General features: G+C 45.8%; 2 protein-coding genes and 1 pseudogene across 3 annotated transcripts in view; 2 read left to right on the top strand and 1 right to left on the bottom strand.

Moving 5' to 3' along the window:
* Positions 1–1,393, top strand: part of LOC132383846 (uncharacterized) — a 212,306-nt pseudogene extending 210,913 nt beyond the window's left edge.
* Positions 1–16,946, bottom strand: part of LOC132383856 (histone H1-like) — a 48,961-nt gene that overhangs the window by 6,436 nt on the left and 25,579 nt on the right. Inside the window, exon 2 of one of the 2 annotated variants that reach the window (XM_059955054.1) lies at positions 2,788–4,132. The exons of the other annotated variant lie outside the window; for it this stretch is intronic. Coding sequence (XP_059811037.1) covers positions 3,260–3,892 — 633 coding nt within the window. The 5' untranslated portion in view covers positions 3,893–4,132 and the 3' untranslated portion in view covers positions 2,788–3,259. Of the gene's footprint in view, positions 1–2,787; positions 4,133–16,946 lie in introns of those variants that run through there. 2 annotated transcript variants of the gene reach the window in all.
* LOC132383873 (histone H3-like) lies at positions 1,479–2,176 on the top strand. The gene has a single exon (XM_059955072.1). It carries the CDS (start codon positions 1,766–1,768, stop codon positions 2,174–2,176), a length of 411 nt encoding a protein of 136 aa, XP_059811055.1. The 5' UTR covers positions 1,479–1,765.

Below are 16,946 nucleotides of genomic sequence, written 5' to 3'. Positions count from 1 at the left end.
AACCTAGTTCCTGAAAATCACTTTGTTGGACCTCATACCTGCTCATTTAAACCCTTTGGTGTAGCACGAAAAACGTCACCGTAAAACATATTGGCTCCCCTCCTCCTTGGACCTGTCTCACCTTTCCTTCGGGACCGCAATGATCCTTGTACGTGACCCACCCACCTCGCACCAGCTCCTTAGCCACCACTTCACCTGGGCTTTAGAAGACATCAGAAATACGGTATATATATCCTTGTGTCTGCCTATGTATCCTGTTCCTTTGTGTGACCGGACTTTCATTTACCTCGCGACCCAGAGGAATAGTCGTTCTAATGAATTAACCCTCTCATCACTGGAAGTGACTGCACCCTCGCCCACCAACTGCTGTGTGTGAGGGCGCTCGCACTGGTCCTGGGGCCGGGGAGGGAGAGATCGGCGTTCTTGGGTATTTGCGAAATGGAAAAGCACTTCCTATAATTTAAAGCGGGCGAATCAGCAAATTTCCAGAAATCCTCCAGTCTGTATGTTGTGTGTGAGGGAGTTTTTTTTTCTGCTGAAGCGCTTTGTGTCGGATAATGGCGGGCGTAATAAAGTGAAGGCGGAGCTGGACGATGAGAGGCCGCTCTCGGCTCTGTCCGTCACTCTGACTCTGTCTCCTCCCTACCCGCCTCTGTCTCTCTGCGCGTTTCTCGGGCAGGTCGGGGCGCTGTGTATAAAAGGAGACATCAGCAGTCGGTTTGTCACTGAGCAGCGACCGGAGTGAAGCAGCATCATGTCTGGCAGAGGGAAAGGAGGCAAAGGACTGGGCAAAGGCGGAGCGAAGCGGCACCGTAAAGTGCTCCGTGATAACATCCAGGGCATCACCAAACCGGCCATCCGGCGTCTGGCTCGCCGTGGCGGCGTCAAGCGGATCTCGGGTCTGATCTACGAGGAGACCCGCGGGGTGCTGAAGGTTTTCCTGGAGAATGTGATCCGGGATGCGGTCACCTACACTGAACACGCCAAGCGCAAGACGGTCACTGCCATGGATGTGGTGTACGCTCTGAAACGCCAGGGCCGCACTCTCTATGGCTTCGGCGGCTGAAAAACTCCCACTTCCTCCCGAGCACAACATAAAGGCTCTTCTAAGAGCCACCCACCGCCTCACAGAGGGAGCCGTGTCCACAACCTTTTAATTATTTTTTATCGATCCTACTGTATTCATCTATTGACATTTGAAATCGATTTCTCTGTTCCGCTTGAAATTTAGCCGTGATTCTGCTTTGACAGACGGTGATTACCGTAAATGCTGAATGCATTTATATTGATCTTAATCTTCCCGTCCGTCTGGGTCAGAAATAAGTTCCCTCGTTTAGAGGAACAATTCCGTAATTATGCATTCAAATTTTAACTGAGTGATTTAGATATTAAATGAAACTGAAAATGTATAATCCGTGATAGAATTAATTGTAAATTATAAAAAATTATCAAGCACCATTGCTGGGTGCGCTGAAATTGGCGGGCGATTTGAAATTAATCGAGCGCCAATCACAGTGCATTCCGATTGGATGAAGTCCGACCGCCAGTTAACAGTTTCCCATTTTGTCCTAAATTGTTATTCGCCGCCAGCCTGCTTGAAATTAATAAACCAATCGCAGCAAGTGGATCCTTTAATAGGCAGTCGGTGTTCAGCCAATCATAAGCGATGGGCCGGCCCTTCCCAGCGGAATAAAAGCCTGTGCTGGAGCTCGTTTCGTCTATCTTGTTCCTGTATTTCAGTCTGTGTTCTCAATTCCGAAGCAGAATGGCCCGCACCAAGCAGACAGCGCGCAAATCGACTGGCGGAAAAGCTCCTCGCAAACAGTTGGCGACCAAAGCGGCGCGGAAGAGCGCTCCTGCCACCGGCGGAGTGAAGAAGCCTCATCGCTACCGGCCCGGCACCGTGGCTCTGAGGGAGATCCGGCGCAACCAGAAACCAACCGAGCTGCTCATCCGGAAGCTTCCCTTCCAGCGCCTGGTCCGGGAGATCGCTCAGGACTTCAAAACCGATCTGCGTTTCCAGAGCTCGGCCGTCATGGCCCTGCAGGAGGCAAGTGAGGCTTACCTGGTCGGGCTCTTTGAGGACACTAACCTGTGCGCTATCCACGCCAAGCGAGTCACCATTATGCCCAAGGACATCCAGTTGGCCCGCCGCATCCGCGGGGAGCGCGCCTAAGACCAGCCTGCACGCCGAACACCAGAAAAGAGCCACTACCACGGCAAAGGGAAGGGCTGTAGCTTGCTCATCATTATTGTAGTAGCGATCTGCCCTGCCGATCTATTTTGCACTAATTGACCTCGAGCATCAGTTCTGTGCAGACAGGGTAATTCGGCGAGGGATAGGAAGTAATAGACAATGGGCAGTCGGTGCAGGATTAGACCATTCGGCCTTTCTAGCCAGAACCGCCATACGCTGTGATCATGGCTGATCATATACAATTCATACCCGGTTCCTGCCCTCTCCCTTTACCCCGCTATCTTTAAGAGCTCTATCTCACTCTTGAATGCATCCAGAGATTAGCGCGCTTCCCTCCCTGTCAGGGTCTCATCTGGCCCTTCACTTCTCTCACAAACCTGTCGTGTACGGCTGGTGCGGCTGTTACCGTTTTGTTTGCTTTGGACATGGGGATACGTTCGTCTCCGCTGTGCTTTGAGTGGAGCATGCCGACGCGAGGGGTATAGTGAGGGATTTCGGGGGGGCGGTGACTACCAGGAAATAGTGATTTTTTAAATTAGATTTCATTCTCTTGTACATTTTTGTTATTGATGTTTTGTGTAAATTAACAATGTAGTTTTGTAGCTGGGGCCTGCATGAAGGTCAGTCGGCAATGCCACCGGGTAGTTTATCATATATCCTCCCGCAACAGTCTGTCCCAGAGACGGATCCCTCTCTCAACACGCCCCCTCCCCTCTCGCGTAGGTTTCAGCAGTTCCCAATCAACTCAGCTGAATCTCCGCTGTCAATGTCTCAGTCACTCTCTCCCGGCATCGGAGAAGGAATTGGGCCAAAAACTGCCCACATCCCATATCTCCCAATCTCAGCTCGGGCATCCGTGTCTCATTTCAGACACTGATTCGGCACGGCCGCACCATATGTCAGGTACCGTCAATCTCCGGTTCTATGTGAGAAGTTCCCCCGGAAAGCTCAGTCAGACCCGGGACGGGAATCACAACACTTTGAATCAGCTCTTTTCTGAGATGTGGGTGGCTCTGAGAAGAGCCGTTGGGTTCAGATACACACAAATGGTGGATTCTCAATTCACTTTTTGACTGCTGTCTTCTTGGGTTTCGCGGATTTCGACTTCGGCTTCTTGGCCGCCTTCGTCTTCGGGGCTGCGGCTTTCTTGGGGCTCTTGGGCTTCGGCGCCGCTTTCTTAGCCGCGGGTTTCTTAGCTGCCGCTTTCTTAGCCGCGGGTTTATTTGCTGCCGCTTTCTTAGTCGCTGGTTTCTTACCTCCCGCTTTTTTAGCCGCTGGTTTCTTGGCGCCAGGCTTCTTGCTGGGAGATTTCTTGTTTGGAGATTTCTTTGCCGATGGCTTCTTCGCTTTCTTCACCACCTTCACGGCACTTTTCCCTATACCGGATTTAAAGGATCCCGAAAGACCAGAACCCTTCATCTGAACCAAGGAGCCGCTTTCCACTTTCCTCTTGATGCTCATCTTGATCTGGGGGCGACGTTTCACCACATCGACACTGCTGTCAACCAGAGCCTTCATGATGGCCGCGTAGGACATACCCTTCCTATCGTGACAACCCGCCACGATCTTATCGATCTGTTCGCCCAGCGAGGGACCGGTTGGTTTGCTCCGGGCAGCCGCCTTCTTCTTGGGAGTCTTCTTTGCGGCGGCGGGTGCGGCTGGAGGAGCCGTTTCGGCGGGTGCTGTCTCGGTCATGTCGGCGACTCTGATAAATCCTTCTCACAATCAGAACTGAATGAGAAATGAAGCGAAGGGTGGCGGCACGGAGCAATTTAAAGGCAGCGAGCGGACGGGGCGGAGACATCCTGCTTTCTGCTCCAGGCAGCTTCATTTTTCTGTGCTTCTCTCTCCTCAAAAACTCGCCGATTCCAATTCAAATCGGACGCTGCGGAGACTCGGACTAGTCCCTGTCTGTCTCTGAGGCCAGAATGTTCGCTGGAAAGAAGTTTAATCGGGATTAAAGGCAGCGCTTTCTATTTTAACCCGTTTCGTTACTACATTGCCCGCGTTCTCTCTCCCGATCGTAGACCTGTTCTCTGCTTTTTGGCTGAATTATTTAAACTAATTAAAACTTTGCAGTTAATTCCCTCTTCGAGACCGAGCCGGGGAGTGGGTGCTTCCGTAACAAAAAAACATCGTTTCATTTTCTACAGGAGGCGCTGAGAAATCCTACGATGTGTTCGGACTCACAAACACAGGGACACTGGTCTAAGCCGCCCGCTCCTTTAACTCACTCTCTCTGACACAGTACGCACTCAATGCTGGCGGAAATCAGCAAGTCAGGCAGCATCAATGGTGGGAATAAACAGCCATCAAGACTCTGGTGGGAGATGCTGCCTGACTTGCTGGGTTCCCCCAGCATTTTGTCCGCGTTGTTCACGATTCCCAGAATCTCTTGGCGTTATGCCGATACAATGTTCACATCTGCACCTTCATCGCATTGTACTACTGTCAAAATAAAAAGACAGATTCCTTGTCATGTAACACGGTGGTAAATGATTCTGATACCAAAGAATAAAGAACAACGGACATTGTCCGACCAACATCTCTGTGTAACTGAGAATCTCAGATCCCGGAAACATCCTTGGAAGTCTTCTCTACACTCTCCCCAGTTTAACCCCGTTTCCTGAAACGGTGACAAGAGCTGTACACAAAACGATAAGTGTGACCTCCAGTCACTTACACAACTGTAACATAATGTCCCAACTGATATACTCAATCCCCTGACTAATGAAGACCAGCATGTTAAAACCAGTTCTTCACCACCCTGTCTACCAGTGACACCACTTTCAATGAACTGTGTGTGAGAGATTTACCCCTAAATCTCTCCGGCCCAATACACTCCCTAATGACCGACCATTCACAGTGTAAGTTCTACACTGGATTGACTTTGCAATGTGCACTGCATCACATTTATCTGTATTGAAATGCATTTGCCACGCTGTGGCCCTCTTCACTAAATGATCAAGATTGCCAGGTTAAATAAGAAATACTGAATAAACTAAACAGTGTAAAAGAAGATCAGGGAGGGATGTGATTCTGAAGGTGAGAATGGGAAACCTGAATCCTGATCCAGTCTTGCCTCTCTTTTACTCTTTAAATGTCTGAAAAAAATCTTGTATTCTCCTTTATACTATTGGCCAGTTACTTTAATAATTCATCTGTTCTCTCCAAATTACAATTTTAGTTACCTTCTGTTCTTTTTAAGTTCCCTAATCCTTTAGCTTCCCACTAACTTTTGTGATATTCTCTGCTCTCTCATGTTATTTTATGCTGCTTTTGTCTTCTATTGTTGGTGATGATTGCCTCATTCTCCCTTTCAAATATTGTTCCTGCTGAGGGATGAACTGATCCTGCATCTGCCAAATTACTCCTGGAAACTGAAGCTTTTCATACAAAGGTAATCTGGTTAATGCTGGGGATGTCAATATGCCCGACTGCTGTAAGCCTGTTCCCATTACACCTCTGTGTGATTTACCAACATGTCTGCTCCACAATATCTCAGCCTATTGGGAGGCCAGCAGTGTAATCCCATCAAAATCACCATTCATCATTTTATTTGAATCCTTTACTTAGAAAATCTCATCAAATCCGTCACATTACTGCAGTGTTGGTCTCCTTCATCAAACATGCAACATCCCCCCACCAGTCAGGTAGCCTTTAAATGTTTCCCCTACACCTTAAACAATTGTCCTGTAAATTTATACTTCCCTACCCTGACACAAACAGTTATCGCGTACTGATTTTGTAAAGCTTTGGATGGTCACTGGTCAGCTCCTTAATCTCTCAGTTGAGAAAGAGAGTCCCAGTCTGTCCAAACTTCTGCAAATAATTCAAATCCTCCAGTGTCAGTAACACCCTCCTCAAACCTCCCTCCACACTTTCCAGCTTCATGACATCCTTCCTGTAGCTGGGTGACTAGAACTGTGCACATTACAGTGCAATCTCACTTCGACGATTACAGTTGTCATATGACATCCCAAATCCTGTAACTCATTTCCCTGACCAATGAAGACAAATAGGGCAAACATCATCTTCACCATCCTGACTACCTGTGTTGTCACTTTCAGTGAATGATGTTTCTGTATTCCATGGACACTCTGCCTGCAATACTCTCCAAGGAACAGAATTTACTGTGCAGGTCCTTCCCTTGGACTTCTCAAAATGCAAGAGTTCATACTTGTCCACATCAACATCCATCTGCCATTCTTTGGCCAACTTCCCCAGTTCGTCCCCATCCCATTCGGGATCCCACTCTACCAACAGCATCGCTGTCATCTGCAAACTCACTAATCACGTTCACAACAATGTCAGAGAAAGTGTTCACATCGATGACAAATGACAGTACCAGAACCGATCCCTGTGAACGTCACTGGTCAGAGGCCTCCAACCTGAATGATAAGCTGACACAACCACCCTCTGTCACCTTCTATCAACCCAATTTTGTGACGCTGATATTAGGCAGTATCTTGTCTGGCATCCTTTCTGCTTCAAATGAGTAATACAGAAGAAGTAAGGAATAAAGAAAAACTTATCTTTCTTGCCTACACCTCTCAGATGTGCCAAAGCCTCATCTCCCCACTCCAATTTTGGCCCACTCATACAATGACTGCTCTCTTTAAATCTAACTTCTTTTTATTGGATCTTGATAAGTGCCTAAATATGCACAATCAAACGATTCCCTTGGAACGATAACATGCAAAATATGCCAACTGCCCATGTTCACTTCATTTAAACTCCCTCTCTGTCTACATAATCATATGACTGTTTGTGACTGTGGTGCACAAAATTGTGAACTGCAGGAAACCAAAGAACATGCCTGCACTGTTTGACAAGACCAGACATGATAAAACAAACAAAACACTGTATAACAAACACTAGAATCCCCTAACTGAGAGGAGTGGAGACGCTGGATGACCATAAAGATTTAACGTGGAGCAAGATAAGTGTTTATAAAATCAGGGAAGTGGGATCAACATACAAGAAGAGGCTGATGGCAGATCAGCCTTTATATGGAATTGTGGGTGAGGGACTAAGAGAGAACACACTGGAGGGTTTATCCAGTGTGAATAGAGCTCAGGATAAGAGAGGTGCATTCACCAATGGAGTTGTGCTACTGGCCTCCCAAATGCCAGCAGGAGGTAAAGAAACTGAAATGTAGCAGGGCATGAAAGATGTAAAAGCAACAGGGTCGTTGCAGTGGGTGAATAATTTCCCCAGTTGACTGGGACTCCCTTAGACTCAGGGGCTTAGATATCATTGTGTATGTTAGAAGAATACTGGGATGTTTCTTAACATAGAAGTGGGTAGTCTAACCAGGGAAGTGGGTTACAGAAGGCATTGTATTGGAAAATGAGCCTGGCAACAGATAGAAATTTCATTCTGAGAGCAGTAAGTAAGCACAGGACTCGTCATAGAGGTAATGTGGTTAATCGGTATATAACTAAGGGAAACTGTGTTGGACAGGAACTGAGGTGAGGGGAATGGGTGCAGCTGTGTTTTGTCCATCCACATTTGACATGTGACTAGTGGTTAAAGGTCAGAATTCAGACTGTTTCTATGTGGAAGAAAGACAAGGTTGGTAAAGTCTGGCACAGGGGTAGGAGATGTTATGAATTCAATCTGATAGAAAATGAAAGATAAGGAATGTTTCAGATGTATAAATTGGAGAAGGCCTCTGGCAATATGAAGCAAGCAAGAGAGAAGTTAAACAGAGAATCAGACGTGTCAAACGGGGACAGGAAATAACTTTGGGGAGAAGGGGCACTATGGAGAGGGTACAACAAAACAAGGACAAAGGAGAAAGTTTACTTCTGAAGTGGGTGAGGGACTAAACCACTACTTCATATTAGTATTCATCAATGTGGTCCTGGAGGATAGTGAGATCAGAGAAGGGAATGCTGAAATTCCAGGGCATGTTGTTCCTCCGGCAACAGAGTCAACCCAGGAAATTATGAAATGGTGAGACCTGGATCAATGCCAGGGGAATTGTTCAAGAATATTATTAGACATAGCATCTCTCATAAAAGTTAGGACTACAATAGGAGAAGATCAGGATTTGGAAGGAAAATTGAGCAAAATCCCCTGAGATTCTCTCGGTACATTCAGAGGAAAAGGGAATTTGGACAGAATTGATCCACTTGGAGATGAGGATGGCCATCTGTGTGTGGAACTGAAGGATATGGGAGAGGCTTTCCATGAATATTTTTGACAGTTATATCACCATTGAGAAAATTATGGAAAGTGATGGAGTTACGGAAATGGCATGAATCAGATGTGATATCTTCGACCACATTCAAGTTAGCAGGGATCTATATTGGAGGCCATAAGATGCTTTAAGGTTGTTAAACCTACCGGGCCTTTCAGGTACATTCTTGTATTTTGTGAGAAGTTAGAGAATACACTGTAGAGGCCACGGGAGAGATTGTTGCTTCACCACAGGCATCAGTTGAGGTTAGACATGATTGGAGAGTGACTAACGTGGAATTTGCAGTTTTGAGGCCAAGTCTGTGGATGAATCAAAAATAGACAGAGAGGCAGGCAGTGTTATGGATGCAGGGAGTCTGCAGTAGCACTTGGACAGATTTAGAGAATGGACAGAGAAGTTCCAGACAATATACAGTGTAAGGAAGTGTGTGGTCATGAACACTGGGAGGAGGAATAAAGGCATAGACTCCATCTAATCAGGGAAAGAACAGAAATCAGATATGTAAAGGGACTTTGCGGCTCCTAATGCAGGATTCCCTAAAGGTTAATGTGCACATTTAGATGCTAGTAAGGAAGGCAAATGCAATATTTGCATTCATTCCAAAAGAACTAGAATATAAAAGCTGAAGCTTTAGCCAGAACTTATTTGGAGTATCATGAGCAGGTTTGGGTCACTTTTCTAAGAAAGGCTGTGCTGACATTGCAGAGTTTACAGGGGAAATTCACGAGAATGATCCCAAGTCTGAAACAGTTAGGATATAACGATCATTTGAAGATCTGGGCCTGTAGTCACTGGAGTCTAGAAGAATGAGGGAGCATCATATAGAAACATATTGAATGTTGAAAGGCGTAGGTAGCGTTGATATGAGATGATGTTTCCAATAATAGAAGAGTCTAGAACCAGACTACACCCTCAATACAAAGATGCCCTTCTAGAATAGAGATGAGTAATTTCTGTATTCAGAAGGTGATCAATCGATACATTTCATTGGCACAGGCGGCCATGAAGGCAGTCAGTAGGTCTATTTAAAACAGAGGTTAGGATGATTTAATTATTATTAAGGGCATCAAAGTTTAAGGGGAAAAGGGCAGAGAATGGTGTTGGGATGAATAATAAATCAGGCATGATGGAATGATGGAACAGACTGGATGAGCCAAAAGACCCAATCCTGCTCCAATAACTTAAGGTCTTTTGTTTTAATGCGGTGCCAGGAAACTAGTCAGGAAACTACTGGCCCATCAGTCTGATATCAGTGTTGGGTAATTTATTGGAGGAGGTTTTGAGAAACAGGATCTACCAACATTTGGTCTGATTCAAGACAGACAGCACAGTTGTGTGCAAGGGAAATCATGTCTGACAATTATCTTGCACTCTTTGAGGAGTTTCACAAGTGCGTAGATGAGGTTAGTTGTGGATGTTGTCTAAATGGACAGGAGACAGGCCTTTGACTCTGGTCTGGGAGGTTAGATCTGAGAGATGGAATCCACGGGAGATAGTTGATTGGTTTCATAATTGCCTCAGTGACAGGAAGCAGAGGCTGACGGTTGAGGGCTGTGCCTCAAACTGGAGGTCTCTGTCTAGTTGTGCGCCTCTAGGTGCTGGGATCTTTTTGTTAGTAATTTATAGAAACAATGTCCATGTGAATGCATAGTTCACTGAAAGTGACATCTCAGTTAGATATGGTGTTTGACCTGCTGGCCTTCTTCAGTCATTGCAGAGATGAGAAGGTTTTTCTTTGATTTGAGAAAATATGCTGTAAATATAAAAGTCTTTGGTGAGGACTGACGGGGGATATTGTGTATAGTGTTGGTAGGAAACTGTTCTTAAACTAGAGAGAGTGCAGGGAGAAAGAAAAATAGCAGATATTTGCTTTGTCCTGGGGAGTCTGAGTTACAAGGAGAGGTTGTATAGACTAGTATTTTATTCCCTGGAGCAGAGCAGATTCAGAGATGATCCTAGTAGAGGTCTGTAGATTATGAGGAGCATAGACAGGGTAAAAGCACGTAGTCTTTTTCACAGGAAATGGCTGATAAAAACAAGGCAGGTATTTCAGATCAGACATAATGGGCAGAGGGTGGTGGGTATTTTGAATAAACTGCCAGTGATTGTGGCGGACACATTAGAAACATTTTAAAATCTTGCGATCAGAGCCGGTTGCCACATCACAGGAAGGACAGTTTCAGTTATAAGGCGAGGTTGAACAAGCACAGACCCCCGGGCCCAAGGCGCTCCCCCTCCCCCGTCCGCGGGGCCTTGCCACATTCCCGCGCCCGCTGCCTTGGAAACAGGTGCGTCACTGTGACATCACAGCAACGAGGCAGGAGGCTGCGGCCCGAAGGGGGGGGGGGTGCGTGCTGTCAATCAGAGAAGCCGCCGGTCACCCGCAAATATTGCAAATAAATCACTGAGCCCTTCATGAAAAAGGCCCGTCGGGGGGAAGCCTTTTCTGCACTTCCAACCCAGGATCCTTCTACGTGGAGACTTGGGTCTGTTGCTAAGGCAACGACGTTCCGGAGGCCCTCTGACTCTGCGACATCAGGGCAGCGAAAGGGATGCTCATCACATGATATCTTGGCCGCAGCCCGGGAGGAGGAGCAATGTACTTGTCAATCACAGGAGCAACAGCGGACAGTGACTGCACGGCGAGACATTTCAGTGTTAAATCTATAACTGGGAAAGGGGAAAAGAACTTACTGTAAAGGAAAACAATAAAGATGTACGAAAAAAGAAAGAGAGCGAGATATAAATCTACAAACAAGAGAGAGTCTGCAGATGCTGGAAATCCAAACTACACACAGAAAATGCTGGAGGAACTCAGCAGGCCAGGCAGACAGACATACTTCATCGATCCCGAGGCAAATTGGGTTTCCTTACAGTCGCAACAACCAAGAATAGTGTAGAAATATAGCAATATAAAACCATAATTAAATAATAATAAGTAAATTATTCCAAGTGGAAATAAGTCAAGGACCAGCCAATTGGCTCAGGGTGTCTGACACTCCAAGGCAGGAGTTGTAAAGTTTGATGGCCACAGGCAGGAATGACTTCCTATGATGCTCAGTGTTGCATCTTGGTGGAATGAGTCTCTGGCTGAACGTACTCCTGTGCCTAACCAGTACATTATGAAGTGGATGGGAGACTTTGTTCAAGATGGCATGCAACTTGGACAGCATCCTCTTTTCAGACACCACTGTCAGAAAGTCCAGTTGCACCCCCCACAACATCACTTGCCATACGAATGAGTTTGTTAATTTTGTTGGTGTCTGCTACCCTCAGCCTGCTGCCCCAGCACACAACAGCAAACATGATTGCACGGGCCACCACAGACTTGTAGAACATCTTCAGCATCATCTGGTAGATGTTAAAGGACCTCGGTCTCCTCAGGAAGTAGAGACAGCTCTGACCCTTCTTGTAGACAACCTCAGTGTACTTTGACCAGTCCAGTTTATTGTCAATTCATATCCCCAAGTATTTGTAATCCTCCACCATGTCCACACTGACCCCTTGGATGGAAACAGGGGTCACGATGTATGGGAAAGAAAAGCAGGACTGCTGAAGGGTCTTGGCTCGAAAAGTCGACTGTACTCTTTTCCCCATAGATGCTACCTGACCTGCTGATTCCTCCAGCAATTTGTGAAATATAAAGCTAGAGAGATTTGACAACTAACACTGAGATATTTAATATGAACAGACTTATTGCTGTGAAGTGAAACTACATCTGTAAACCACAGTGAGTTTTGGGGATGGTGCGGGTGTTAATGGCAGAAAATAAAGAGATAATAGATTAACAAAGAGGTTTTAGGCACCAGGTTGATAACATGTGGGTTCCCACACTGCTGGAGTCCTGTCTGCAGGTCTGGTCGACACACTGCAGAAAGAACATGATGACTGTAATGAGTGAACTGGGTCTCTGGTCCCCATCCCATGTCAATTGCAGGAAGCAGGAACACTGTAGAGCAGGTTTACCAAGATTTTGTCCGGGATGGAGCCTTTTTGTTGTAAAACCATTAAATATAGGAGCAGAGTTAGGCCCTTTGGCCCATTGTGTCTGCTCTTTTACTTCATCATGGCTGATCCATTTCCCTCTCAGCCCCAATATCCTGACCTCCCCTTAACCCACCATGCCCTGACAAATCAAGAATGTATCAACCTCTACCTTAATTATACCCAATGATGGCCTCTGGCAATAAATTCCATGGTTGAGCCACAGTCTGGCTAAACAAATTCCTCCTCATCTCCATTTAGACTCAGAGTCTGTGCCCTCTGTTCCTAGATTCCCCCTCTATCCTCTCCCTATCCACTCTACCGAGTCCTTTCAACATTCGGTAGGTTTCAATGAAATCCCCTCTCATTCTTATGAATTCCAGTCAGTCTGGCCCTGCACAATCAAATGGTCGTCATATGATAAACCTTCAATCTTGGAATCATTCTCGTGAATCTCCTCTGAACCCTCTCCAATGTCAGTACACCTTTCTTCGATAAGTGGCCCAGAATTGCTCACAGTACAAATGAACCTTCAGGAACCTCCTCTACTCCAAAGTTCCTTTACATGTCAGATTTTGATGTTTCTCTCCTTTTAGAGCAATTGTCTATTCTTTCAATTTTTCTACCAGTGTCCTTGACCATAAACTTCTCGACATGTTATTCCACCTGCCATATGTTTGCCCATTCTCACAATCTGTCTAAGCCTCTCTGTAGCCTTTCTGCTTCCTGCTACCTATTTTAATATACAAATGGTCAGAAAGCCATCATTTCTGTCATCCAAATCATTGATATATACTGTAACTTTAAAAGAAGTGATCCCAAAAAAATGCCATTAGTCATTGTAGTCAACCAGAAAAGTCTTCCTTTATGCCACTCTTTGCTTCCTGCCAATCAGCCAAGTCTTAATCCATGCTCATATCTTTCCTGTGTCATAGGCTCTTAATTTTAGCAGCCTCATGTGTGGCACCTTGTCAAAGGCCTTCTAAAAATCCAATTGCATAACACACACCCATCCATTGATTCTCTTTGTCTATCCTGCTTATTTCTTCAAGGAATTTCAACACACTCAAGAAGCAGGATATCCCCTAAAGGAAACCATGCTGACTTTGTCCTATTTTATCATGTGTTGCCAAGTAGCCCGAAAATACATCCTTAACAATTGAGTCCATCATCTTCTCAACCACTGACGTCATACTAACTGGCCTCCTTTCTTCTGCCCTCCTCCCTTCTTCAAGAGTAGAATGATGTTTGCAATTTTCCTGTTCTCCGAAACCACGCCAGAATCCAGGGATTATGGAAAGATTATTACTAATCTCATCAGTCACCTCTTTCATAGCATTGGTGTAGAAAATCTGGTCCAGCTGATTTATCTACCTTCAGATATTTCAGTAAAGGCTAATTCACTCATTTCTGCCCCCTGATTCTCCTGAATTTCCAGCAGACTGCTATTGTCTTCTCCAGTGAAGATTGAAGCACAATACTTATTCAGCTTCTTTGCCACTGCCCTGTACCCCATTACTACCTCTTCAGCATCATCTTCGAAAGTACTAATATTGACTTTTGCCTCTCATTTACACTTTGTATATCTGAAGTAACTTTTGGTATCCTCTTTAATATTAATGGCTAGCTTACCTTCTTGTTTGATCTTTTTCCTCTCCTAAACACTTTTATAGATGGTTTCAAAAAGTTTTGTAAATTGTATAACTGAGTGTCAGGGACGTCTCAGAGCAGCTGCTGAGCAATGTTCATTCAGCCAGAGGTGGTGGTTCACGTCGGTACCAGTGGACAGGTAGAAAAGGGATGAGAGAATATGTACACAACGCTGGAATAACTCAGCAGGTCAGGCAGCATCTGTGAGAAAAGAGTAGCCAACATTTCGGGCCGAAACCCTTCATCAGGAATGGGGGGAAGAGAGGGCCGAAGCCCAGTAATAGAGATAGGGGAGGGGTTAGGACCCAGAGGAGCCAGGAGGAAAACCAATCAGAGGAAAGATAAAGGGGGGAGGGGATAAGCAGAAAGGAATGTATAAAGCAGAAAGTAGAGATAAAGGAGCAGAAAGTAGAAAGGGGAGAGAGGCAGAGAGCGACCTGGGATAGGGGGAGGGGGAAATTGGAGAATTCAATGTTCATACCACCAGGCTGGAGGCTACCCAGACAGTTAGATAAGGTGTTGGTCTTCCAACCTGAGTTGGGCCTCATCATGGTAGTAGCGGAGGCCATGTATGGACATATCTAGATGTGAATGAGAGGCAGAGTTGAAGTGGGTGGCAATCGGGAGGTCCTGTCTATTGTGATGGGTGGAGCTGATCTGTTCGACGAAGCTGTTCCCCAATCTGCGTTGGGTGTCGCTGATGTAGACGAGGCTGCACCGGGAGCACCGGATGCAATAGACAACTCCAGCAGACTCGCAGGTGAAGTGTTTCCTCACCTGGAAGGACTATCTGGGGCCCTGAAAAGGGATGGGATCCTACAGTGAATATAGAGAGTCAGGGAACAAGTTGACGGGCAGGACCTGAAAGGTTGTAATCACCCGGTTACTCCCCATGCTGTGTGGTAGTGGTGTTAGGGACAGAAAGTTAGAGCAGATGAATGTGTGGCTGAGGTGCTGGTCCAGGGACAGGGTTTCAGGATTCCAGAACATTGGAACCTCTTCTGGTGCAGAGGTGACATTTACAAGAGGGATGGTTTGCACCTTCACTGGAGGGGGGTCTGTATCATGAGGTTTATTGCTGCTCCCTGAGAGGGTTGAAATTAGATTGACGGGGATGTGAACCAGAACACCAGTCACTGAATGGAGAGATTGAAGCTAAATTTAATGCTTAGCACTGTAAGGATTGATTTTGAGACAAATACACATCTGACATGATTTTGTTTAAAGATCAGCTGCACAGTGTTTCAGGGCCAGTTTGTTCCAGTAAGAGGGAGGGTCAAGGATGACAAGGTTCAGGAACCTTGGATGATGAGAGAGGAAGCACATTTTGTCAGTGAAGAGTGAGAAGCATATGTAAGGCTTAGGAAGCTGGAATCAACCAGGGTGTTTGAGGACTATATTTAAAAAACAGAAGGGAACTCAAGAACATTTCGAGAGCTAGAAACAATGATGAAAAATCTCTGGCGAGTAGAATTAATGATAATCCTATTGCATTCTGACATTCATTCTGCTGAAAAGGATGCCCAGGGGTGCATTTTGGGAGATCCAACATTAAGGGTGGGTACACAGTTAATTGTAGGAACATGAATAGTATTGGCAAAGAGAAGGATGTTGAGATTGACTGTGAGCACAGGTTGACAGGGAGGAAAAGTCGGTGTATGGCATGTTTGCCTTCATCAGACAAGGCATTGAGTTCAAACACCAGGATATAATGTTACAGGTTTACAAAATGCTGGCTAGGCCACAGTGAGAGTACAGTGTACTGAACACTGTATGTGGAAGCATGTGGAGGTTCAGGAGCAGGGGCAGACAGGGTTTACCAGGATGTCTGGAGGAGGTGTGTGGTGAGGAGAGGGTGGACATGCTGGAACCTTTTCATCTGATGGCATTGGCTCAGAAGAAATTTTATAGAAGATTATAAAAGCCTGCTTGTCATAGTTAGTGTAGACAGCCAGTAATATTTTTCACAGGAGTGAAATGTCTTCTACTAGAAGGCATGTGTTTAAGGTCAGAGGAAGAAAGTGAAGGAAAGAGAGAAATGGGGACAGAATGCACTGTCAGGGGTGGTGGCAGAGAGCACAGGGGAATGAATTCTCTCATGGATTGTATTATAGGACATCAAACAGTCAGCAGGAATAGAGGACTCAATAGGGTTGTAATAGAGGGTCATTACAAATTACATCATGTTGACTGGGACGGCTGGAGTGCTGGTGAGTGACTGAGGAGCTGGTGCAGGGAAAGTGTTTCAGGATTCTGGATCATTGGAACCTCTTCTGCTCCAGAGGTGACATTTACAAGGACAGTCTAATATTTTTCGCAGGGGTGAAATGTCTTCTAGAAGAAAACATGTATTTAAGATCGGAGGAAGAATGTGAAGAAAGCAGTGGTGGGGATTTGGATTGCACTGTCAGGTGTGGTGGCAGAGGCAGAGAGCACAGGGGTATTCAGGGAAGTATTAGACAGACTCAGGAATTTGTAGAGAAGTGACTGGTACTACGGTGCTGAAGAACTCGATCCATCCACCCTGCACAAACCAAAGTCTGATCTCAGACATCCTCACACAGGGAGCCTCTCGGGAGATCTGACCAAACTGACCGTTGCTTTCGCAAACTGTTCATTTATATTCAGAGGCTGTGGAGGACGAGTTTTTTTTTCAATTGATACCGTTTTTGCTGTCTTTACGACAGTCATTTAGTTTATAATATTTTTGCTTAGTAATTCATTCGATAGTATTTTCTAGTTAGAATTAGAAGTGTTTAAAGTATATTCATTGCATGTAAAATATATCGGCATGCGATTACATCACATCCGGTTTCGCCGCGTCTTGTGGGAAAGTACCGGTTTGAAATTAACGCGAGGGTGGGGGCTCACCACGAGGCACACCTGAGCAGAAGTTGTTTTGCAGGC

This window comes from Hypanus sabinus, chromosome 31 (genome assembly GCF_030144855.1).
Source record: "Hypanus sabinus isolate sHypSab1 chromosome 31, sHypSab1.hap1, whole genome shotgun sequence".
Classification (NCBI taxonomy): domain Eukaryota; kingdom Metazoa; phylum Chordata; class Chondrichthyes; order Myliobatiformes; family Dasyatidae; genus Hypanus; species Hypanus sabinus.
This window is presented reverse-complemented; position numbering and strand designations above follow the sequence as displayed.

What these genes read in the sequence shown, in the direction of transcription:
- LOC132383873 (XM_059955072.1), top strand. Translation starts at nt 1,766, where the DNA reads ATGGCCCGCACCAAGCAGACAGCGCGCAAATCGACTGGCGGAAAAGCT.